The following is a 25,237-nucleotide window of genomic DNA, read 5'->3' on the forward strand; positions in this document are numbered from 1 at the left end:
AAATGATGCGAGTACCTGGGCATCTAATAGCAGTGCCTGGCAAATACCTAATCGTATACACAAGCCAAAACTGTTGGCTTTGCTAATACTGTTTTTAACAGGACTTCAGTGAAGGACACGCATAGTGCTTATAAATCAGGTGGATGAAGGCAGACCTGGTTAAGACCTTTTTATTAGACACGTAGTGTTTGCAGATCCAAATAAGTCATTAACTTTGAAAAAAATAATGGCAGGCACAGTGAGTGCAAGGTTTGATGGTGAGGCTTAACTAAAGCGAGCTCAAAGAGTTCCCATGAGGCAGTGTGTTGGGTGGGGAGGGGCAGGAACCGGGTGGGAATGGCCATAGGGATTAGCATAGTCATGGGCAGTCAACAGGGACGTGATGGGGGGGGCAAAAGAAAACAACACCTACAAGCTTTGTGCCCCTCCTCATATGCCAGTTCTCCCAAACTGTACTCGAATGAAATAATTTCAGGTGACATTCCTAAAAAAAATGACTCTTTTTCCGACCCGGTGACAAGGCAGCCTTGCAAGGCTTGGTGAGATGTGCTTACATATCCTCATTGCAAGACGGCACTAATCAGCTGCATTCTGCACTCTCGACAGCTTCATTATTTAGTTGGACAAGAGACCCAAGTAATGGTCCAAAGTTCTCAGGCCAGAACATAGAGTTCCATAGGTTCGGAATAAGGTGTACTGGAAGAACTTCATTCTTATAAGAACTTATTTTGGAAGAGTTTTTGTCCATGATTTTTAGTTTTGCCTAAAAAGGTGGCGCTAAAAGCACTGCCTGTAAGCCGAAAATATTGTCATGGGAAGGGAAATGTTGCTAGAGATGAGATATGGGGAAGCAAAGACAGCCTCAGGGTGTTCTTTGGTTATTTACCTACCAATTGACAACACCTGGCCATGCTGGTTGTTATGGCCGTTCCGACCCACTACTTGCACCTCCTTGCCCAAAACACACACCCCTGGGGTCTCAAGCAGTATCATCAAATAGTGCTCTGTGAAGGGCATGCCAGTTTTATTTCAAAGCAATCTTCTGAGAGTTCATGGCTTAATTGCAGCTGTAAATGCACTACATGTGTAACACATATGTCTTAACCAAGGGTGTATTGAGCCACTTCAAATATGAGCTGTCTGTGTGTCTTTGTATCTGAAGTCCTATTAAAACAAGTGTTGGCAAATCTAAGAGTTGTGGCTTGTGTACAGGCATTTGCTATCAGATGCCCAGCTACTCACACCATTTTCCAGCTGTTACCATTTTATGGCCAAGTAGTGCCATTATGGCAGTGCCTGGCAGATGCTTATCCCCTTCCCACATATAAAGCTAAAACTGTTGGATTACCAGTGCTTATTTTAATGGAGATTAGACAAACTTTCAAAGTGCTGGCTGTGAGATTCCTGTTACTTGCCAGTTGTATCAGAATCTGAGTATTGTCACCGTCATGAAAAAAAACGGACTGACTGATGAATGAGGTCTGTAAGAGGACTGGTTTAAAGTTTAACACGCTTTGGAGAAACCAATAGTTCGTCTGTTGCAGTTGTACATTTCATTTTATATTAATAGGTATGCATTTGTATTGGCCCCATAAAGAATGAGTCCAGCTCATAAAATATGCAGAAGTGCCGGTCAACACATTATTGTTATGTGAGTTGTTAGCCTCTGTTGGTTGCTTTAATACTTCTAACATTTTAAATCATTGGCAGCTGGGGCACAAAGCCAGCAGCTTACAAAGCATGCTATGAAGGCCCACAAAATGCTTTGATCTCTGTACCATTAAACATGGCATCAACAATGATGTTGCCTCATTACGGCCCTGGCGCTAAACCATGGTGCTATTAGCACCATGGTCCATGCCGGGTCCGCCATGGTGAATGGCGGAAATACCGCCCCATTCCAAGGTTGGCGGGGCGCTAATTCCCCATTCACCATGGGCCCTTCCCCATTCCCATTGTTGCCCCATAGGGCTCAATGGGAATGGGGAAGGCGCTAAGTACGGTGCTGCAAATTGCGGCACCGTACTTAGCACCAAGGTCCCTTTGCGGCACCCTACTTTAACGGCTGGTAAAACCAGCCGTTATGGTTGGGTCCCGCAAAGAGACCTCGTAATGAGGCGCTAATAGGTTAACGGCGCTGCAGCCTTTTACGGCGCCGTTAACCCATTAGCGCCTGGGTCGTAATGAGGCCCATGTTCAAGCCCCAATTATCCAGATCCATAAAAAATGTCCAGGGGAATAGTGTAACCTCTAACAATATATTGCTGCTTCAGCAAAACAGAGCACATTTCTCATACACTACATCACATCTTATGCTTTCAGCATCCTGCCCTTCACACTCTCTCCATGCAGACCTTCATTCTTTCTTATCCTTTGCAGAATATTCGCCTCAACGGGCACCACCCACCGCTCTCAGAGGGAGAGAACGATATAGCAAGCAAGCGAGAAAGTAAGATATATATGTATATATAACATATATGTAGATAGCAGTAGAGAGCGATAGAAATATGGAGGGAAAGAAGGAAAACAATAAATGTAGAAATGCAGAGGGAGCTTGTGGATATAGGTGAAGGGCCATGAGAGAAGAAGAGGGTTCTTGGAAAAAGTACAAAGACTGACAAAATAGAAGGACTGTGGCAAAGGAGAAGGATTGTGATGAAGGACTATGATGAAAGAGGACTGTATTGACAAAAGACTGTTATAGACGAATGTGATGAATGACAGTGAAGAAGACTGACTGTGACAAAGGAGAATGACTATGACAAAGCACAAGGACTGATGAAGAAAGACTTTGACAAAATCGAAGGGCTATGACTAAGGACTATGATGAAGGATGAGGCATGTGATGAAGAACTATGTCGAAGAAGGATTGCGATAAAGAAGAGCTGAGATGAAGAAATACTATGATGAAGTGGGTCAGTGATGAACGACTGATGAAGGAGGACTCTGATGAAGGAGTAGGACTCTGATGAAAAAGGATACTGGCAAAGAAGGACTGGGACACAGAAGGACTATGATGAAGGAGAAGGGATGTGGCAAAGAACTGTGATGAAGGACTCTGATGAAGGTGAAAGACTGTGATGCAGGAATACTATGATGAAGTGGAAGCACTCTGATGAAGAAAGACTGGGCTGAAGAACTGTGACAAAGAACGACTATGACAAATGACCGCTGTGGAAAAGGACTACGATGAAGAAGGACTATGGTGATGAAGGATTGTGACAAAGGAGAAGGGCTGTGATGAAGGAGATATATGATGAAGAAGGACTGTGAGGAAGGGGGCCAATAATTAAGTACTATGGAGAAGGCAAAGGACTGTGTAGGAGAAGAAGGCCTAAGACAAAGGAGATGGACTATGATAAAGGATAAAGCCCAAGGGACATGACTAAAGAAAATGACTATGACAAAGGAGCAGGGCCATAATGAATGACTAAGCAGAAAGAGGAGATCTATCGCAAAAGAGAAAGGCTATGGCAAAGGACTAAGTGGAGGACTTCGAAGCAGAAGGACTAAGAGCAAGGATTAGAAGACAGAATGGTGAACGGAAATACACAAACATTAGCAATATATCATGCTGCCAATGCATGCCAAGAGGATTGCTAGTCGGCACACAAACCAAATATTCTGCTTCTCAGCACCCTTTCTCTTTCCCCTAATCTGCAGCACCCCTGTATGTGCCAAAACCAAAAACGACCAAATCGGATACATACACCACGCTTGGATGTATGCACAAGGAAGAATAAAGAGAGTTGAATTACAATGTAACCTTACACCAGCTTGAAAGCAGCTTCACACAGGAATACTTTGGCAAAGTTTACTTTGGCAACTTTGAGACAAACCTAAAAAGTAAGGGCAACAGTGCAGAGCCCTGAAGGACTCCAGAAATCAGAGATATGGGATTAGATGTAAAGATGCCAGTTTTGAACACTTGCATGCAACCTCGCAAAGAAGACTTGGCTCTGCATCATCGCCTGCAATTCTATATGATTCCATGTGGGCCAGAAGGCAATGGTGATCACTGGCGCCAAATGCTGCAGACAAGTCCAAAAGGATGAATATACCTCTTAGCATGCCCATTTGTCTACAAGATATGCACCACATACATTTGCACGGATAAAAGTACAGTGTGTAGTTAATCCCAGAAATATTAGTGCTTCATTCTATTATCATGGATACAGTACCATAATACAAAGTGAAAAATAGAACTAATGACTTCTTGGATTCAACAAATGCTGCAAAGCCCTGGAGAGAGTCTTCGGGTCCAAAGTGGCTAACTGCAAAAATAAAAACCTAGCTGTCGTGTTCAGCTTTTAAGTTTAACATGATCAAGAACCTTATTAAGTCAACATGTTCCCATATGTTCCCATAACATGTATTCCTTCAGCTACCCACGTTGTGAAAAGTCTGTTAATTGGACAATTCTTATGCAAAGCTCTCTTTTTAACAGCATCAAATGCTGAGTTGCCCATCCCATGAAATCTACAGTGTAAAATAAGCTCCTAGTGAGACCTCTCCTATGGCTCCCTATCCTAATTCCAACTAAGTGTGTCTTTTAATGCCAAACAGGAAGTGTACCTTCCAAGAGTCGAGAGTTGTGGGCCACAAGAATTTACAAAATGTGAGAAGGGCAACAATCACAGGTACATACCACGACGACGCAAAGGCACTCCACTCCATCTACGCCATCATCCAGGCCTGGATGGCAGTAAATGGCCTCTGCCTAAATGGAGACAAGACGGAAATCATGATATTAGGTCAACAGAGAACCCTAGACAAACTGGACATACTGTACGCTGACTTCTCCATTGACAACTCCATCATCCCCGTCTCCACAGTGGTAAAGACACTGGGAGTGTACATAGACTCCTCTCTATCTATGAATAGACAAGTCAGCGCAATCACCTCCTCATCGGCGCATACCACTAAACTCATAAACGCCCTCAAGCCCTACCTCTCTAGCGGGCACATCAGCAAAAAACCTAAACAAACTCCAAGTCACACAGAACAATGCTCTCTGGGCCACTCTCAGCATCCCAAGAAGAGAGCATATCTCCCTTGCCAGACATGCAGCCCAATGGCTCCCGGTTAAAGAACGGATCACACTGAAAATCCTCACCCTCACCCACAGATGCCTCTCTCTCTCCGCCCCGTCCTATCTATCAGAGACCATCTCCAAACCCTCCTCCGCCCGTCCCACCAGGATGCAATACACCAACCTGCTCTGCATCCCACGCATCAAAAAAGTCAAAGCCGGTGGCCTAAGCTTCCCCTACATTGCCGCCAAGACCTGGAACGCTCTTCCTGCAGACATTAGAGCGGAAAACTCGCTCCCGATTTTTCGTAGGAAACTGAAGACCTCTTTCCTTGCACAATAATCTGACCCCTGCGAATCCATGTAAATATACTGCATTGCTTCTTGTACTAATACCACATTTTCCACTGTAAATAATGTATTCTTTGTTAATATTGTATTATTTGTATTGTATTATGTGTAACCAAGATATGACTGTAACAAGCGCCACGATGCCCCCGGGCTGACGTGTGCTCTACAAATCTGAATAAATAATAATAATCATGGGGCTGGGGCGACAATGGACAAGGACCATTCTACTGAGTATAGCCCCCTGTCCTCTGGGACAGCTTCATTGCCATACAAAATATAGTGTAGGAGCTACATCCATCAGAGTGTACGACCCAGCAGCTGAATCACCTGGTGACAGTGGACGACAACCCATTTTGGACCAGCATCCCAGGGTAAACAGTTTATCTTCTACAATTTCCATCAATTTAAAAAGACCAATGTCAGGCACATGGCATGAGTGGATACGCCCCATAATGCACAGAAAAACAGCAGAGCCAAGAACGTGTAATCCAAGGAGGGATGAGGCAAAGCAATCGCTACCATGGGGACAATGAGGTTCCTGCTATGGAACCTCAATGGAGAAGGATGGTATATTTGCATATATTTGCATATTCTATTTTTAATCCTTTCGACTGTTGTGTTTTTATTTCTTTGTATTGATTTATGTGTTAAAAGTCATAAGTGTGTATTATACTTTTTTTTTTAAATATGGCTATGACACAATAAATAGAAAATAAATAAATAATAATAAAAAATAATAATAGAAGGATGTGAAGAGCAACCACTGAGAGGATTCTAGTTCGTCTACCATCTTGCTACCAGTCCTGTTAACTTCTGAACCTCCCGCCCCAAATATTAAAGGTATGGAAAGAATCAGGAACAGGCCGCTTGTATACACATCGCTCTAGCAGTGGCAGTGTTTCCCGAAGTCCTGGCAAGGGGATGTCTGCAGCTCATTCCAGCACTACATAGACCATACTGTGAACCTCAAAAAAGTCTCAGTTTCAAGTGATGAGATCGTATTACAGTTTGTCTTGCAAAACAAATGGACGGAATCCTCGCATTAACCCATTGCCAACCCATCAACCTGCTCCACCCTCCAGATGCCTTCCTTAAGAGCGTTTAGTCACTTAACCCCATGACGTCGAAAAGCACTTGCCAGGCCTTCTGGTGCACTATTCCCGCCTTATCTAAAACGATAGATTACTTTATCTCCAGAGATTGGTTCTTTGTTTATGTCCATGTCCTTAGGGAAAAATCTGACTAACCAGTTCCAGGTGAAATATGGCGGTTCTGGCATCTTTCCAGTTACATCCGGCCTCAGGTGAGGGGCATAGATTCCCTCTGCAGATGAGTGACTCATTGTAATGACTAGTTCCATACAATCAAATCCATTAGCATTGAGCTGATGGTCTTGACCCAGCAACCTGAGGCTGGCCAAATGTCCAAAGTCAGCACTTTGAGTGGATCTGCACAGTCCAACATGGCAGCAACCGCATTGCCTATTGCCAATATGGACAAGACCCCCTTAACCAAAGTCTAAGATTTAAAGAAAAATAGTAAAAACTATGGGCTTGAATGTGATGCAATGGCAAAGAGGTAAAGTAAAAAAAGTCCCTCATCCTTGTTTTCTTTTATCATAGTTGTCCTCTCTGGACCAGTTCCCCCATCCCCCTCCCCAAATCATGTTGCCTTTCGCCCCCATTTTTCAGAGTATCATTATATTTGTTATACATGTTTTAGTGAGTCAGGGGGTCAGCACACGTTCACAATACTAGGCAGGGATGTGGCAAATTGGCATGGCCAACCAACTGACACACTGGTGGTGTGTCTCGCAGTATCCATCAATGATGTGACTCGAGTTTGCAAGGATTGTTTATGTAAGCAGTTCACCAAAGCTGTTGCCATTCAAGAACAAATGTGGCTTAGGTAGGATGGGAGGTGGTGATCAGTTGATGTGAAGGAGGATAGCCTCGCACCAGAGCAGGCTTGAAGGGAGGGAACCGAGCAAGGTGCTGACCCAAGTGGGGTTATCAACCCAGATTCTGACCCAGCCCTACCCCAACCACCCTCTCCCCCTATTTTAATCATTTGCAATTAAGCCATGCTCGAGCTAGGGACTTGGCGGAGACACCAGGATGTTGAGGGTTCAGCTGTACCCACAATGGCACCCATGGAGGGGTGTAAGGTTGTACTTTCATTGACATGAAAAGGCGAGGGGAGCTAATCATTTAGGCCAAGTTGTTAACAAACCACACAACTTTGTTCTATTTAATGTCCCCCCCACTCAGTCCTGCTTTCAGAGAGTCCATGGAAGAATGCATCAACAAGATATTATTTTGGTGGATGGAAATAGGGTGGTAGAGGCATGCCTGTTGTCTATTCACTCCACAGGCTCAAAGAACAAGAATCCTCCCCGCTCCCTGATAAGTCTCTTCACCCCGAATTTAAGAATCTCGCCATCCTTGACCCGGGAGAGGGGTTTTCTGTAGTCTGTTGTCCTAGATCCATTATTCTGTCCTGCTGGTTTGTTTTAGTTGTCTGCTCACGCTGTGTCTCCATGTATCCCGCTGCACTTATTGCACACCTCCCACTGCACTCTGTCATACCTGTTTGTAACATGCACTTCGCGTCACCTACCCTTGTACTTAACTCATCTGGAACACTGAAAGGTTTTGTATGGTCAGATACCCCCTTTGTTTGCCCCTCTTTCCTCTTGGTGCACTGCAAAGAGATCCTTTTTGCAGCTGGAGCTTTACTAATCACCACTAAATAAAGAAGGCAGTGCAAATTGCTGTGAATAGCTGGAAGAGGCACCTAAGAGTCTATCTGGGAATTGTGTGGTAGTCACCGTTCGCGGTGCTGAGGAAGTTGGTATGATTTGGAACTTCGATTGGTTGACGGCCCAAGGTTCACAGGATGAAGGCAGTACATCCCTTTTTCATAATGAATTGGGTGCAGGGTTGGGGCTGGATGCCCTAACCTTTGATTCAAGCGGAGAGGGAGGTCACCAATTTGCATGTCGCACCATCCGCGGTTTCCTTATGTCACTGATGGACTGATCCTCGCAGGGACCCTGGTTCTTGGAAGAGTTTTAAAAAGGCTTCTCCTTGTGTCTTGTTTGTATTATCCTCAAACTCCATACAGGAACAATGATATTGGCGTAACCATTTGCAAGATAGATGTTTAATTACATTGCTTAGCTCTCAGAGCAATAACGGCCTGCTGTATGGGGCATGTAGAAGGGAGCAGCTGTCCTCTATGTAGGGCAGCCAGTGAGGATCTTGTGCACTTTATATTTTTTTGCCCACCTACGCAGATATCAGATGCAACATTTTGAACGAGACTGGTGTTCGACAGTGCCGTCCAGCACTTTTTTAAATTAAAGGCTGCTTCATAGGGTGGGCCTACTGAGTTATCTGAGACTTGGCTTTACAAATTAGGTAAAATCATGTACAACCACAATCAACCCTTGTGTCATCTTTGCAATCTTCTCCTTGTGTTGTAATTCTGTTGTCGCATGCGTATATGTGCGCCCTGATGCCTCTAGGTTTTGGCACGTTATAAATAAATAAATCAAAGTAAACAAAACTATGAGGGCCAATCTGCACTTTAAATAACAGCATTAATAGTTTGCAAATTCGTTTCCTGTCATATTCCCTGGATGAAGCATGTGTGGGTTAGGATATGTCATTATATATGGAATGTGTTTTCATGTGTTTTAAATCATGGTACTGTTTGTATTAATTTGTGTATGCTTAGCTTTATAATTGTATATTTACAGTCGAAACAAACATACTTAGTGAAAAAACGTTAGTTAAGAGACAGTTGAAACAGTTCAATACTACAAAACCCAGTGAAAAAACGTTAAGGTGATGGGAAAAGCAATGCAAATAGTGAAAACACCCTTTTCTTTCAATGCACTATATTTTTTTTCAACACTTACACATATTTGCACCATGGTGGACATCTGAAGGAGACTGCAACAAAATGCAAAGGTCTTTGTGTTATGGTTGCCCCGTGATTGACCCAGTGCTGTCTATGGCTTGTGCTTCAAGGGTAATTGCCAGATGTATCCAAACCCCTAACTGGTAACCACGATAATTCCACAGTATAGTGCCAGTACCTGAATGTTTGTGCAGGACTTAGAAGTGGTTGACAAATGCCAATCCCCTCCCTACCTTTCCAGCTTCGCTCTAGTTAAGCATACCAACAAAGGGCCTCCCTGACTTGCATCAAGATATTAGCCTGGAATGCGGCAGGGTGGCAGGGTTACAAAGCACATTTCCTACCCTGAATGGCACAAATGTATTGACTCTAAAATATCAACCTTTACACAAGTCAGGATTCAGTAGTTGTATAATCCCGGTAAGAAAAGGTGAGAGAGGGCATCCTAGCAGGGGTCTTCCGTTTTGGATCTCCATCTCAATAAATAGGACAGTTTATCCTATTCTTATTGATAGCCTGGATAGTCTGGCACTTAAAGTAGTGATGTCAGGAAGCAGTTTTATATTGATATGCAATGTATATTTGTGGCCATTTACCCCTGAGGTTACTCTCCAAGTGGGGAATTGCGCGGGCAAATCCGATGGGATTTGGAGGGGGAAAAAAGGAGCCTGCAACAAGTGACTATCAAGGGACATCCAGGCAAAAGCTACATTTAGAACAGGTACCAAAACAAGCCTTTTAGAATATATTCTGATAGATTTAGTGAACTGGGCCAAAGCAAGGAAATATTTGCCCCATACTAGAATCATGGGCTGGCACTTCGGGCATTGCCCTATTGTCCTAAAGGCTAATCCAAGCCTGAGTGTAGAGCTAATTGGAAAGTATGACGAAGCTGCTGTGAACCCAGAAGCAACATTATACTCCATCTCCATGATGGAACTCTTATGCTGGCAAGAGAGATCAAGAACCCACATGTCTTCTACAGGTAGCCACTGAATTAAGGAATCTCACCCACCCACATGCAAGGTGTTGATGAGCAACAGAAAAACACACAATACGTGTAGCGAGAGGCACAGCATGCTTCATGGAACGAATCACTAAGCAAAATACACGGGAGAGACAGGAATCAAGCCCTTGCACTTGCTGCATGCCCGTGATCCACAGCTTCCATTTCATTGTGAACGAAGAAGCTAGAGGTGAGCAAGTTCCACTTGTCAGGTGGAGGGTCAGCTCTGCAGAGCCGGTTTCTCATCAACATGGTTGGCAGAGAACTGGCTCTGGACTGATCCGGATATGGTGGGCCTGGCAGGGCAAAAACTAAACCATTGCAAGGGGAGGGAAAGGGTAGGCACATCCGGCTGGGGCCAGTCTGGGCCAGGTGAAGGCAGGAAAGAATGAGCCATCCAATCAGAGCACTTACTGCCCAACTCACCTCATTAATACACTAAAAAAAAGGGGACAGAACTCCACTAGCTTGTTGGAAGAGGAGGTGGCGTTCCTTATAGTTGGTGTTATCGAGGAAGAAGAAGTGGAGGGAGACTGTAGTAGGGGGATGCAAGAGCAAGGAGGAGAGAGAGGGAGAGGTTGGATGAGGAGAAGGGAGGGCAAGAGGAGGAGGCAGAGGAGCAGGAAGAGAAGCAGGAGTAGGCACAGGAAGAGGACATCCAAAGATGGAGTGTGAAGACCAGGCAGGTGAGCTGGGGGCAAGTAAGGTCAGTTTCACATGTCTACAGTGATCTAGTGTCCAGGAGGAGAATCCATGCTAAGGCAGGAGGCCTGTTGTGAACATGGGTACAGAAGCTAACAGGGACCAAAGCAAGCAGGGTTCCATACCCCCTGTACCATCAGTACCAGAAAACAGAATGTGGTTCAGACACAGGTTCTGGTGAGCATGGCATCAGCACTACCTTAAGACCTTAGAGCCAGTAGCCAGACATGAGAACATTCTACCCAGACCAACCCTCGAAAGTTGGGGGGATTGTCTACTCGAGTTTTCCCAGAAGGGATAGCCAAGCCTAGGAGACCACCAGGAGAGGACTGGGAACTGTTGTGCACCCAGCCATTGCAGACCCCTTGAGGCACGAGGCCACACTGTCCCAATTGAAGACACAGCCAAGGCACAGATGATGAGCAATGGCCAGAGGCTCAGAGGACCTGACTCCGCCACTACACAAGAAGTGCACATGGATATTTCAACTTCCTGAGACTTTGAGTGACGTTGGGATACACTGTCCTGAGGGGACTCGGAAACCTTGCTTTTTTGGAAAAATGTCTGCACTTTTGGAGTCAGCACCGTTGGTCTGCCTAGAGCAGGGTATACAGCGCATGTTTTGACCCGTGCTAAAACTTTGCTTCGATTATAGATAAGGTCCCTTCTTTTCTGTGTGAGGAAAACCCAAGGCCTGGTGATTCTTACTGTCTGCGTTTCTGGGCTTGCTTGGCAGGGGGAGCGAGGGATGGTGGGGACATATTATTTTACAGATTGCACCCCAGACGCGCAGAGGGATTTCTATTTTTGAAATTCCCCTGGATTTGAAATATCCTTCTGTCTTTAAGAAAGAAATGCGTCAGAGCTCCAAATTAAGGCCAACCGGTGTTCGGTTCATCCCTCTTTGTGACAAAAGGCAAAGCTTGAAGAGCGGAAAGAAGCAGGAGCAAGCAACTGTGTAGTTAGGCAACTCGAATCCGAAACCTCCATTCTAGATATTCTGTCTGATGCAACACTTCTGTATTCCTCCAGTGTTAAGGATCAACATCAAGAAAAGAAGCATCCATTAAAAGAGACCTGAGCATGCTGCATAAAAGGTATGGGTCAAATATACATTTATCAATTGGCGCTTGGTGGTGTGGTAAACAGTAACAATAAATCTGTTACTGCAACATTTTTGTGCTAACAGATTTACTGCTGCTTTTACCGCACAGCCAAATGTTTGGTGGTGAAGTGGGAGAGATACCTCGAGCATGTTGATGGCGGTATCTACTCCGTTTTACCTGCAAAAATAGAGGATTTACCCAAGGCAGAATTAACACCCATGGTAAATCCTTCAAAATCACAATGGAATATAGTAGACTTCAAGAATAGGGAGTAATTTTGATGTACTGTCGACAGAGAGTTGGGCCTCATTATGAGTTTGGAGGTGTGTGCCAAAAATGGTGGTAAAGCAGTGGTAACTTACTGACCACTGCATTACCACTGCATTGCTGCACCGCTGAACTATTTGTTTGGAGGTAAGGTGGAGGAATAACCTGCATTGGAATGCTGGAGGTAATTCCTCCACCTTACTGCCAAGAAACGGCCAAATCGACAGAATTAACGCAGGTAGTAATTCCGCCGAAATCCCCATGAAGTCCTCTAACCCCCAATAAATGGGGACTAACACCGCCTACCACCACCTGTAATCTGACCAAGTGGTGGTAACGGTAAATCCGTTTGGTGGTATTTTGGAAGATTTATCACCGAACTACCACCAAACTTGCAATGAGGCCCATCTGGCAGATTTCGCCACATTGTGATTGGCGGTAATGGTAACCCGACTGCTAAACTATTGGGCCAAATGACGTAATATTGGAGCAGGAGAATTAAGCAATGTATGAGCAACACTAACGAGGTTATGTTTAAGTACATGTGACTAGGGAAAGCGTCTCTTTCAGTATTGCAGTAGAACTATACTCACGCCTTTCGGAGGAAGACTAGTGGCACTCACTTTTGTACTTATTATTCGGTTGCCCAAAGTAATGGAGTTGATTTTTTTTTTTGTTCTACAGGTGGCTCCAAAAATCAAAGCAATGATGATGGAAGAAGGAACTACAATGGTCAGTTACCAGCCACACGGGGATAAAGTGAACTTCTTTCGCATGGTCTTCTCCAACCCGGCCACTAGGAAATCCGACGTCGACTTCCTCGTGGACGAAATAGAGCGGCTCGGGAAGGACTTATGACAACTGACGTGACTGAGCAATTATTTAGCAACAGCATTGAAATGTTACGATAGCATATGGAGTAGTGTTTAGAACTGTAGGAGGCTTCCAAAGAAATGTATGAAATATTTTTACAAAAGGACAGAATATTTTTTTAAATGTTTGTATGCATGTGTATTAAAGCATATTACGTTACACGACTATTTATCATTTGACCATTGCCGTTTAAGACACTGGGCCTCATTACACGGTAGGCGGTAAACCATGGTGCTACTAGCACCATGGTTGCCGCCCATACCATACCGGTACCACCATGGAGGAAAAGGGAATTACCACCCCATTCCAAGGTTGGCGGGGCAGTAATTCCCCCTTTCTCCATGGCCATTCCCCATTCCCATTTTTGCCCCATAGGGCATAACGGGAATGGGGAAGGAGCTAATTACGGTACCGCAAATTGCGGTACCGTAATTAGCACCAAGGTCCCTTTGCGGGTCCCAACTTTAACGGCTGGTGTACAGCCGTTAAGGTTGGGTCCCGCAAAGGGACCTCGTAGTAAGGCGGTAAGGGTTAACGGTTACCGGTACTCTTACCGGTGACCGTTAACCCTTGCCGCCTTCTGTGTAATGAGGCCCACTGTATTTGGGGAGTGTTTCTGCATATGTGAAAACGTAACAGTCAATAAATGTTTGAGAAAAATCTAGGGCTAAGAAACTGTAACAGGAAGCAAGAGCCATCAGACTGGAAAGCACCACAAATGACATGAGAGCCATAAATTGAGCCTTCCTACTCTGGGGATTTGGTAGTTGTGCATCTCTGGTCAGGACAATGATTCACAAAGCTATTTTCAGGAAAAGTGTAACTTACTCCTGGGAAAAGGACTGAGAAATTATTATTCACATACATTTATACTTGTCATTCACAAAAACGAATGTCTGTGAACTGGGTGCACATTTGGCATACAGTTACACAGATGATAATGGTAATGGCAATGTTTACTTGTAAAGCGCCTATACACAAGGCAAGTGGCTCAAAGCACTCAAGGAGGGTGGGAACATGGGGAAAAAACAACAGTCGTTCAGGGCCCTTGAAGTTCTGAACGATAACGGTTTTCAGCCGACGCGAGGGACTTTAGCTGCAGGAGATTTGGACTTGGGGATTTAACCCTTATATTACTTACCTGACATCCGTCACACGGATTTTTTGCATAAAGTATTTCGGCAACACCCCTGATTTGATAAAGGCTCAGCCGAGCCGAAACACGTGTAATCATGGAGAGGGCATCTTATTTTATTTTGAATGACCATTAAACGAAGTATATACATACTGAATGGCGCAGAGTCCAGGAGTGTTTCCTTCAATGTTCTGAACGATAATAGTCTGCACAGGCAGAGTAAGTGCAAATAGTACAATTAACAGTTGAGACAACAGCAAATAGGTCTGATGACGATTCTTTAGTTTTTACAAGTGCAAATAGGAGTGAAGACAGGGGGCAACAGACAGACGATCTTCAGGTAAAGTGCATTCGGACTGCGCAAGTGCACTGACGGTTAAAGCGGAGAGGGGGAGGGGGACAAGTACTGGGGAAGCGGAGGGGGTCCAAGTGCACTCAGTAGGTGGAGACTGGGGTAAGTACAAAGAGAGCCACTCTCTTGGGTCATTGATCAAGTGCAGTGATGATGAGGCGAGTGCAGGGCCCGGAGGCTAGTGCGAGAGGACTGGTGGGGGTGCCAGAGTCCTGTGAGACTCTGCGGTACACCAGGCGACAAGTCAGCAAGCTGTAAGGAAAAAGGAGGGAGAGAGGGAAAGGACAGAGAAGGATGAGGAGAAGAGGAAGATCTTAAGGAGGTTCCAGAACTTAAGGAGATCAGGCTCAAAATGGAGAGCGGCAAGGAGGCTATTCCAGAGGGAGGTCCCTGCTGAGGATAAAGATCTCCCTCCAAATTTCTGCTTGGAGAACTGGCTCACTTGCAGAAGGTTGGAGGTAGATGAGCGGAGGGCTCGGGAGGGACACTATTTAGGTAGGCATTGTTGCAGATAGGTAGGTCACAGGGCCCAGAAAGCATTGTGGACAATGCAGAGCGACTTGATCCTTGCAGCCACGGGGAGCCTGTGTAGAGATTTCAGCACCTGAGAGATGCGGTCCCTGGCTTTGAGGCCAAGGATAAGTCTTGCGGTTTTGTTCTGGATGAGTTGCAGAGGGCGCAGAGCAGAGGCAGGGAGGTTGAGGAAGAGGCTGTTGCAGTAGTCCAGCCTATATACAACGAGGGATCTGGAGACAGTGAGCCGCTGGGGGAAAGTGAGAAAAGCTACAGTACCTCTAAGCAGGTGTAGCTGATAGTTAGACTTTTTAGAGATGTCCGAAACGTGGGAGGAGAAGGAGAGAGTGGAGTCGAAGATGACCCCAAGGTTTTTAGCCTCAAAGGTGGGTGCGGGCGCAGGGCCAAGGGAGGCTGGCCAGAGTGAAAGTGGGAAAGCGGGAGCAGGGGTCCCAATGCGTATGATCTCAATCTTACTGGTGTTGAGACACAGGTCGTTTGCAGCACACCATGACTGAATAGCAGACAGAAAGTCAGATAGGAGCGAGGAGGAGGGGGAGGCTGAGGGTAGCCTAAAGGATAGTTGTGTGTCATCCGCATAACACTGGAAGTTAGAGGTGAAAGTGGCAATCAAACGTGCCAATACAGCCATACAGTAGTTGAAAAACCAGGGAGATAGGTTAGATCCTTGGGGAACACCACAGGTTGAAAGTGTGATAGTCGAGAGAAAGGCTCCAAGTTCCACCTGGGATGGGCGGTCGGAGAGAAAGGAAGTTAACCACGCTAGAGCCTGACCTGTGATTCCCAGGGTGTCACAGAGACGTACGATCAGGATGTTGTGGTTAACCATGCTAAATGGATTGGAGAGGTCAAGGAGAACGAGGACAGAGGGAGTGTTAGTGTCAAGGTTTGAGAGCAGGTCTTCACAGGTGTTCAGAAGAGCAGTTTCCATGCCTCTGGATGCTCTAAAGCCATACTGATGGTCGTGAAAGCAACCAATAGATTCAGTGTGGAGGGTCAGCTGAGAGATAGCCAACTTCTCCAGGAGTTTGCCAAGGAAAGGAGTGATAGAGATAGGCTGGTAGTTTGCTGGAATGGGGGAGGTCGGCAAAGGGTTTCTTTAGAAGAGGGTGTACAAGGGAGTGCTTGAGAGCAGTTGGGAAAATTCCAGTGGAAAAGGAGAGATTGCAGAGATCAGCCAAGGCTGGTGCGAGGGAGTCAATGTTGTCCTTAATGGTTTTGGAGGGACAGGGGCCCACCTGTTTGGATGAAGCCTTCATAGACTGGACTTGGCTGGTGACCTCAGTGTCAGTGGGCCCAACTACATTAGCTTCAGGCCCCATTTGCTAGACAATCCTGGCTACACCTCTGTTGGGGAAACCATTTGGGAGCGGAACATCTCTCCCGTTCGGCACCCCCATTGACAATGCTCTCTTCCCGGATCATTTAAAACTGCTTTGTGGGATATATTTAATTATCTGCATTATTTTCACATGTTTGTGTTTAACACACCAAAAAGCGGCTATTATAGGTTGAATGTAACATTCTTCTCACATTTTGAAGCATGATTTTGTCAAACATTGAAATATAAACAGGTAACCTTTTCACAGATTACCTTTTATTACAAGTCTTTTAAGCATTGAAAGTACATTTTCAAAATCCACAGGGCATTTTTTGCCTTCTACTGAATTGCATTCTGGTGTTTGTAGTCTTCCATTCAAGGTCAGGAGAAGAATGCCATAGTTGTACACTTTTTAACTAGCATATTTCTATAAGGAGTTAAGTATGTTTCTATAGTTTGTGTACTTTATAAGTCATCTTTATAAAACAGAGTATGGTTGAAAGCCAAACATGGGGGTGAGGAGTGGAAATGATGAGTGGACAAGTGAGTCACGAATAGGGTTTGGCAAGAGAGGCTGCAGTCCTAAAGACTGGAGCGGTTAATGTCAGTGGTTCTGGTCCTGTACTGATTTTGGGGCACAAATCAAGGATACATGTGGGTGGACAGTGTCTGCTCACTTTTCTTAGAGGGCAGACGTAACCTCATTGGGAGTTTTTGAGGCCAACATTAAAAAATGTTTTGCTTGTTCATGTGTTCGGCTACTATCATGTTTACAGTTCAGACGCTTACCCACAAGACCACATACAAGTGTCATTAAAGGGCACTTCTCCTATTTGGATTTTGTTTTCCATGCAATATATCATCACACATTTTTGAATTTAAAAGGTGAGCACCTTTTATACTTTTCCAGCATAATTATTGGAAATTCTCCTCTCTCTGATTATTTTTCCGGGATTAATCATTTTTTTAAAGGCAAATGCTCCTTCGTCTTGTTCACTTTCTTCTATCTCAGTGATATTCAAACGTTTTCATACCAACCCCCCTGGATTAAAAATGTTGTTTCTGCCCACCCCCACCTAGGGATTGGCCTTCTTAAGGAGCCCGAAGGATGTCTGGAGGGGCCATGGAGCAGGTTTAAGGTGACTGATTTTATTAGCAAACGTAAGTAGTACAAACTCTGTGTATATTTTATATCAAGAACAGTCATCGTAGTCCTTTTTAAAGAGTCTGGGGGCCCCTCTGGACTTTTGAAGACCACTGTTCTAAGGGGAAAGGTCAATTGAACTAAATGTGTATATTTCACTGTACGATAATGTTCACTTACTCTGATGGGTGGCAGTTTTTTATTTTTACTGCAGGGGCAGCGATTCCCACACTGAGTGATGCAAGGGACCTGTTCCCAACTCCAGTTCGAACCAACGCATTTTACAACACATTTTGCAGCAGGAATAGAAAAAAAAACATATGATTTACAGGAATATCTAAGAATATAACATCGCAGCTACAATCATCTAACCTGATGAGTTGTCTTTGCAGCATTCTGCTGTAGGATCCCCTGATTCCCCATACTTTTGCATGCCCACTGCCTCAAATCAAGGGTCTGGTGGTCCATTATTGAGTCTCCCTTCCCATTTTGAAGTGAGCAGTACTTACAAATGTTGCAAGATGCATGCTAACACATCACCAAGCTTGAACCCAGCAGGAGAGGAGACAGAAACACTTCCACAACCAGTGATCTAGATGCCCAGAAAAGAACATCATGCCATGGTAAGAAAGGGCTACACTGGCTGCCCCATATGCCTCTCTAGTCAAGTAATAAAACATATGATAAGTAAGTATGCTATGCGTTATTACTTGGCTAGACTGGCATTTTGGGGCAGCCAGTTAAGCCTTTCGTACTGTGGCATGACTTTTCTTCTGGGCACCCTGTCCGGGACAGAAGTGTTGCTGTGTGCTCCTGCTCAGCCTGACTGCCAGTAGAACAGCAATCTGGAGCAGGACAAAGACAGCAATGTGGCTGTATGCTCCTGCTCTGCACCCTCCATGCACAATAGGGGGCATAGCAGGAGAACGCTCTGTATCCCACTCCAGGCCGTTGACTGCACTGCAGGCCCAATCAGGGGCAGAGCCAGATGCAGAGAACACAGCTCCATGCCCCACTCTTGTCTGAATGTGCCGGGAGAGGGTACAGAGTCAAGTCATCATATGGGGCTGAAACAATTTTGTAGTACCCAACTACCGGTGTGGTGCCCTGAGGTGGAGGCCATGAGGCTAGGCTGCTCGCTCTACATGCAAGGCTAAAGAAGTGGTGTAATATCTCTGGGACCAGCATTGGGTATGAGGCAGTGGTCTATATCCTCCCAAGTCTGCCGGGACCCATCATCCAGCCTCTTTTCAGTAATTCAGTAGCACGTCACAACATACCATTTTGGGAATAGGCAGCTGTTTTGGGGAACCATTTGTAACACATTTATTTCTGGCAGTAATGTCACACCTAGTTTCTTCGTGAATAATGTTAGATGTAGGAAGTTCTGACAAATCATTAGGTTGTGTTAGAGCAGCTGTAACATTGACAGAAATTGTTTTTTTTAACTTACCTTTAGCGGGCAGGTACAAAAATAATTTTTGAAAAGTAAGTGTGGCTTACTCCTGGGAACATTCATCACTTACGCATTAGTAAATTACATATTATTTACAAAGCCATTTATGCTCAATTCACAAAATAAGTTATGTCTTGTGAGGAGCCAAGAATGAGACACGGACACAGAGGAGACATGTTTGTGGCTACAAACATTTATTGAAATAAATGGGGTTTGGAAAATGCCTCACTATACCTAATCTAGGAGTATTTTCCCTTCCTCAACTCAAAACTACTGGCTTAGTCAGTGTCAAGATATCCAAGTAAAGAGTCAGTACTGTGTCCGTAATCCTGCTCTGGCCCTCACACTTTAAAGTAACTTCAATGTGAAAAGGCTACACTCCCTTGTTTTCTTAAAGTGTTCAAATAACCAAAGTTCAACACAAAAGTTCAGATCCAATCAAAGTTTTCTCATAGACAAAATATTCACTTCCTTCGGGGGTAATCGCTCCCTACCTGAAGCATTCCCTTCACTTCCAACTTTTTGCTTGCCTCTAGCGGGCAAATACAAAAATAATTTTCCAGAAGTAAGTGTGACTTACTCCTGGGAAAATTCATCACTTACACATGTGTGAGTTACATGCTATTTACAAAGCCATCTGTTTTTAAGGAGAAGCATCTTTGCACATACCGAATGTTTGGGAGACTGCTGAGTGAACCACAGCACTGCGAGTCAACAAGGACTCTTGCTGTTTGATCTTCGTTCCCTGGAGGGGGCGGAGCCTGCTGGTGGTCAGGTGAATCATCACGTGACTAGAATCCACTTTAAAACGCACCCGCATTCACCCTTGCAGCGTTAAGCCCGACAGGGGTAAAGGGCGCCGGCTGTTGTGCGGCTGTTTGGCGCTGTGGCGTATCATTACTCGATATAGGGTGCCTTGTTGCCTGCCATACCAATCAACTGGTTGTGTCAATCGTCTAGGTGATTATTGCTCTTACCTGTCTAGCGATTTTGTTGTACAGTGACGAACGACACGGAAATCACTGTTGGTTGTACTCTAGTGGGCTGGGGGTAGGTGGGTTTCTCTTTTTCGAATATTATTATTTTGTATTAGTCAAGTCATATAAAAATGGCAAATGGCCTGCGAAGTGGCCGATGTGCTGAGGTAACAATGAAAGCTCTTACAGCACACAATATTGACTCTCTTGTGTGTAAAGGCAGTACTACATACAATGATTTGCCAATGTTGGATACCCTAGACTCAGGGACTAAAACGGAACTTGTCAGTGGTACAAATAATACTACTCAATCCACTCACCTAGCTCAGGTTCATGCTTCTCCTGCTGTTTCGCAGGTGTACTTAACAGAGGAGAAAAGGGAGTGCTTCACGGAGAACCCGAGTGAATGCATGACTCTATCTGTTCCATGTAACTCCAAAGAGGAGCCTTTCGTTACTACCATGAGGAAAATGGCTGCACTTGATGCGCAAGTTAATCGGTCTATCACTATGATGACTCCTCTTGTGCTTCGATCATCTAAGAGTGTAAATTTGAATGGAGCAACAGGTAACGGAACACTAGAAGCAACTCTGCAATCCTTAGTGTTCTCTCCCGAACAAGTTGATCCCATTTTAGGTTGTCACAAGATTATCATGGTGGGGGCACAATTGATGCATGTGAAACAGAACATCAATCTACTAGTCCCCTTCCTGTAATTACAAAAATACTTGACCTTCTTGATAAGGGCCATGAACTCACACATTTGGAATTAAAAGAAACTAAGGCAATCTTGTATCACTTATGTTCAAAAATGGATAAAATTGAGGGATTTATAACCGCTGTTGACACATTGAGGTCAATGCAGTGTGAAAAAAATGATAAACGAAACATTAGCGGTCCCTCCGGTGAAACATGATCAAAGCAATGCATGCAATTTGGTTGCCATGAAGGGGACAAAGTTATACAATCAATTAAAGTGCCATCTGATATTGTGACATGTAAATGTGAAAATGACTTGAAACAGATTAAAGCTTCAGTTGAGGCATTGAATATCACAATCACTACACATCTCTTGCAAATGGTGCCATCCATACCTACGCCTGACAGTCCATCTGTATTGGTGGAAGAAATTGAACACCAACAAAATGTGGAAAATTTGAATTCTTCTATGGAGGAAAATTCAATATTTATGTCTCGACGTGCTAAAAGGATGCATTTGCGTGCTGTAAAAAGACATGCTAATAGAAAGAAGGCAGCTTTGGAACACAAAAAAACAATGACTAAAGATCTTAAATCAACTTCTATTATAGAAATCACAGACAATGAGCATATAGACGTGGAACAACTAACTAAAGAAAGTCAAGATGCACTTACATCTAAAATTAATTTATCGGAGGAAACCAGAGATAAGGGATCCCCTATCCCCCCGACAGTGAAGGAAGTTATGCATAGTAGGTCTTTAGCTCCAGATGTCTGTATTATACATTCGGCGGAGCCAGTCTCTGAGAAAGCAACAAATTGTAAGATTGCAATTAAATCAAATGTAGGTATGGTACCTTTAAAGGCTCATGATATCTGTGCTAAAAAAAGTGCAATGCTTGCAAGTGATTCTGATACTAAAGATGCTGTGAAAACCACTTTAAATAGTTACTTCTCAATAGTAGGGAGAAGTTGTACAATGAAAGGAGAAATCAAACAGTCGGATTCTACCGATAGAGTCGCTCTTAAAATACCCTTAAGGAAATCCTATAGTGAAGTGTGTATGCACCCTGCGAGTTTAGGGGAAACCGTTATTATTGATCGAATGTTGAGTACAAATGAGCTATTTGTTGTGGGACATGGTACGAATGAAGAAACTAATAGAATGAAGGATGTAAGCATAGAAACAACTGTAAATAGTGAGTATGTTCTAAATAAAAATATGTCCTCAGTTGTGGTAAATGGTAGGGGCAAAAAAACTGAAGTGTTTGTGGTACCTTTCACAGTCCCATCTGAGGACCCTAAAATGAGTAAACTTAACAAAGTTGAATCTCTATATTCCCCTAATCGTATATTAATTCATGGCCCTGCGCTAACTAGATCATTATCTGAAATTAAGAACGAGAAGGTCCCATTACACAGAAATTACGAATTATTTGAAAACATGAGTAAAACTAAACATCTGGAAAATCTAAATGAAAATTCAACTCAATTTTCCCATTCTCTTATTAGTGATCCTTTGAAAGATATATCTTCTAAAACTCCAGCAAATAATATTAATCAAACTGAGCCCCTGCAAGTTGACAATGAAAGACAGCATATTATCGGATTCAAGGGTGATTGCTCTAATTTGGCTGATAGACGAATTAATCGTTCATTTATATTTTCCTTGTTCTCTAAAATACCACAATTGAGAATGGTAAAATCTGATGATATCAAAAGGGTCTCTCTGGCTATAGTAAATAATTTTATGGCTGTTTGTTATCTCACCTCCGAGGCCGTAATGAAATTCATCTGGTTTAGTCGTGAGGAAATAAAATATGAGGGATTGAAACTTTTTTTCTTTTTCATCTGAGAATGATGCAATAGAATTTTTGAAACCCTTAAATGAGGGCGATGGAAAGTCTCTCAAATCCGGTATATCTGCCATGAGTCCTGTGACGGGTTCAGAGGGTGAAATATTGGAGCTATTGAAGATGGTAGCCAATGCAAAAGGTTTGCCTTGGTTGGAACCAATGCTTGCGGCTATAATGTGTCCTAAAACATCTCTATCTGATACATAGCTATCTAAGAACATAGAATTTAAAATCATTTCATGGAATTCTTGTGGATCTGTGAACTTAATGAAATGGCATTCTGCATTATCACTCAACGATCAACCTATGATAATTATGGTGCAGGAATCCATGAATACTGAACCTCTTTTGCTGGCTGGTTATTCAACCTTTTATTTACCTGCACAGAAACACTCTCAAGGGCGTCCCTTTGGGGGTTTAACTGTAGCAGTAAATACATCTCTCAAACCTCACTCAAAATTGGTATGGGAATCTGCAAGTTTATTGGGGATCCATCTTAATATGCCATCAAGTGAATTTCCTTCACTGATGATTATTTCTTTATATTGGAATCCTGCAAACATAACAATTGATCAAATGTTGGATGAACTGGAAATGTGTTTAGAATTCATATCTGGTAATTACCGGGCATGTGAATTTATCGTAGGTGGGGATTTTAATTGTGATTGTAGAAATATGCCTGAGAGTGATATTCCAAACCTATCGACTTTGTCTCGCATTAGCAGTTCTAAATTTAGGGAAATTCTAACCGACTGGGACATGGATTTATTGGTATCCAATGATATGAAATTTAAAATAACATGGGAACGAGGTAAGAAGAACTCAATGATAGATTTTATATATGTATCTCATAATTTACTAAGGTATATGACTCCTTTAGATATAGGACAGGTAGCGAATGGAGATCATTCACAAATTTCAACAATTTTAAAATTAAAATATCAAACGCTAAAACCCAATATAGCATTAGAAGTGCTGGAAATTAATCGCCCTTTACACTCCATCAGGTGGAATCAAGGGATGTGTAATCAGGTGGTAAAACACGTATCCATAGAGATGGAGAGGATCCGCCAAGAAGGAGGAAACTTAGGATCTATATCTGGAACTCAGTATTCTGAAATAGTTAATGCAGCTCTTATGAGGTTTCGTAAAAAACAAAGCAATGTAATACATAATCATGTATACAATTCTACATGTAAACTTCTAAAAAGGGATAAAAATAGGGCACTGAGACATCAGAAGAGAAGCTACTTAGGTAGTGAAGATAGTAAGGTAAGGCGGAAGGTCTGCCTACAAACAAGATTTGAGATTCGCCCGTATTTCAAGACACAATGAGGAAAATTGTGCATTTATCCGCGCAATTACGGCACATGACACACGTGTAATTTGGCGCACTATAAATTCTGATAATAAATGTGTTGTACTATCCATGCCTAATTGTATTCCCGATCAGACATGGCAAACATATATCACGGCTAAATATCAGATTCCATATGAGTTCCGACACGTTCCAAGTGTTTATTTGGCGTATACCACCATCCCACGGTTGAATTGGAATCTCTGCGACATCATATGGGCAATTACTCGGTTGTCTTATTCTAAAGCTGCAGGGCCAGATGGGCTTCCCCCGTGTCTTTATAAGGCGGACCCGGAGTCCGGAGTTATGGGCTGTCATTATAAAATCTAAATTTGAAACCATTATTAACACGGGGGATATTCCATTATCATGGCTATCAGCAAACATAATCCCTATATACAAAAAAGGTGTCCCAGCTTCACCGGAGAATTATAGACCAATTTCACTAATCGATACTGAGGCTAAAATCTTTGCTATTCTTCTATTACATGACCTTGATAAATGTATTGAAGCAAATGGTCTATATTCAAAATATCAAACTGGTTTTAGGAGGAATATGAGTACTGCATTAAATGCAGCTATTATGGCACATGTCATTGCAGGAGCAAAGGAAAAGAACTCTAATCCAGTTTATATTGCAATGATTGACATGAGCTCAGCCTTTGACAATGTCGTACGTAATTTGTTGTGAATGAAAATGGCGAAACTTGGAATTCCTACAGTCTTGTTGTATTGGATTATTAAATTGCATTCAAATACATTGTATAAAATTAGAATAACATCAGATGGTGGTACCACTACTCCAATTGGGACAGCGATAGGTTTAAAACAGGGTTGCAAATTTGCGGCTACCCTTTTTAACCTATATATGTCTGACTTAGGAGCGAACTGGGAAAATAGGAACCTGTTTTCTGTAAAAGTGGGGAGCATTCATTTAAAATGGATTGCCTTCGCAGACGATATTATTTTGTTTGACCACACCCCTGGAGGGCTTCAAATCAAACTTTTGCTCTTTGAAGAATTTGCAAAAGTTCATAATTTGACTCCAAATCCAATAAAAAAAGCTATTATGAAATTTGGAGTCAAATCTAAAAAAGACTTTGACAGAATGTATATGTATATGTCCTCTACAGAACTGTGCA

At 43.4% G+C, this 25,237-nt stretch overlaps 1 protein-coding gene across 3 annotated transcripts in view; it reads left to right on the top strand.

Annotated features, from left to right (window-relative positions):
- LOC138481461 (glutamate decarboxylase 1-like) overlaps window positions 1–13,425 on the top strand; it is a 719,240-nt gene extending 705,815 nt beyond the window's left edge. For all 3 annotated transcript variants that reach the window (XM_069613613.1, XM_069613614.1, XM_069613615.1), the window contains exon 15: window positions 13,076–13,425. In XM_069613613.1, the coding sequence (XP_069469714.1) occupies window positions 13,076–13,249 (174 nt within the window). In that variant the 3' untranslated portion in view covers window positions 13,250–13,425. The remainder of the gene's footprint in view (window positions 1–13,075) is intronic.
- Window positions 13,426–25,237: the final 11,812 nt, after the last annotated feature.

The sequence above is a fragment of the Ambystoma mexicanum genome, chromosome 5p, assembly GCF_040938575.1.
Source record: "Ambystoma mexicanum isolate Mex_15411 chromosome 5p, UKY_AmexF1_1, whole genome shotgun sequence".
Lineage (NCBI taxonomy): Eukaryota > Metazoa > Chordata > Amphibia > Caudata > Ambystomatidae > Ambystoma > Ambystoma mexicanum.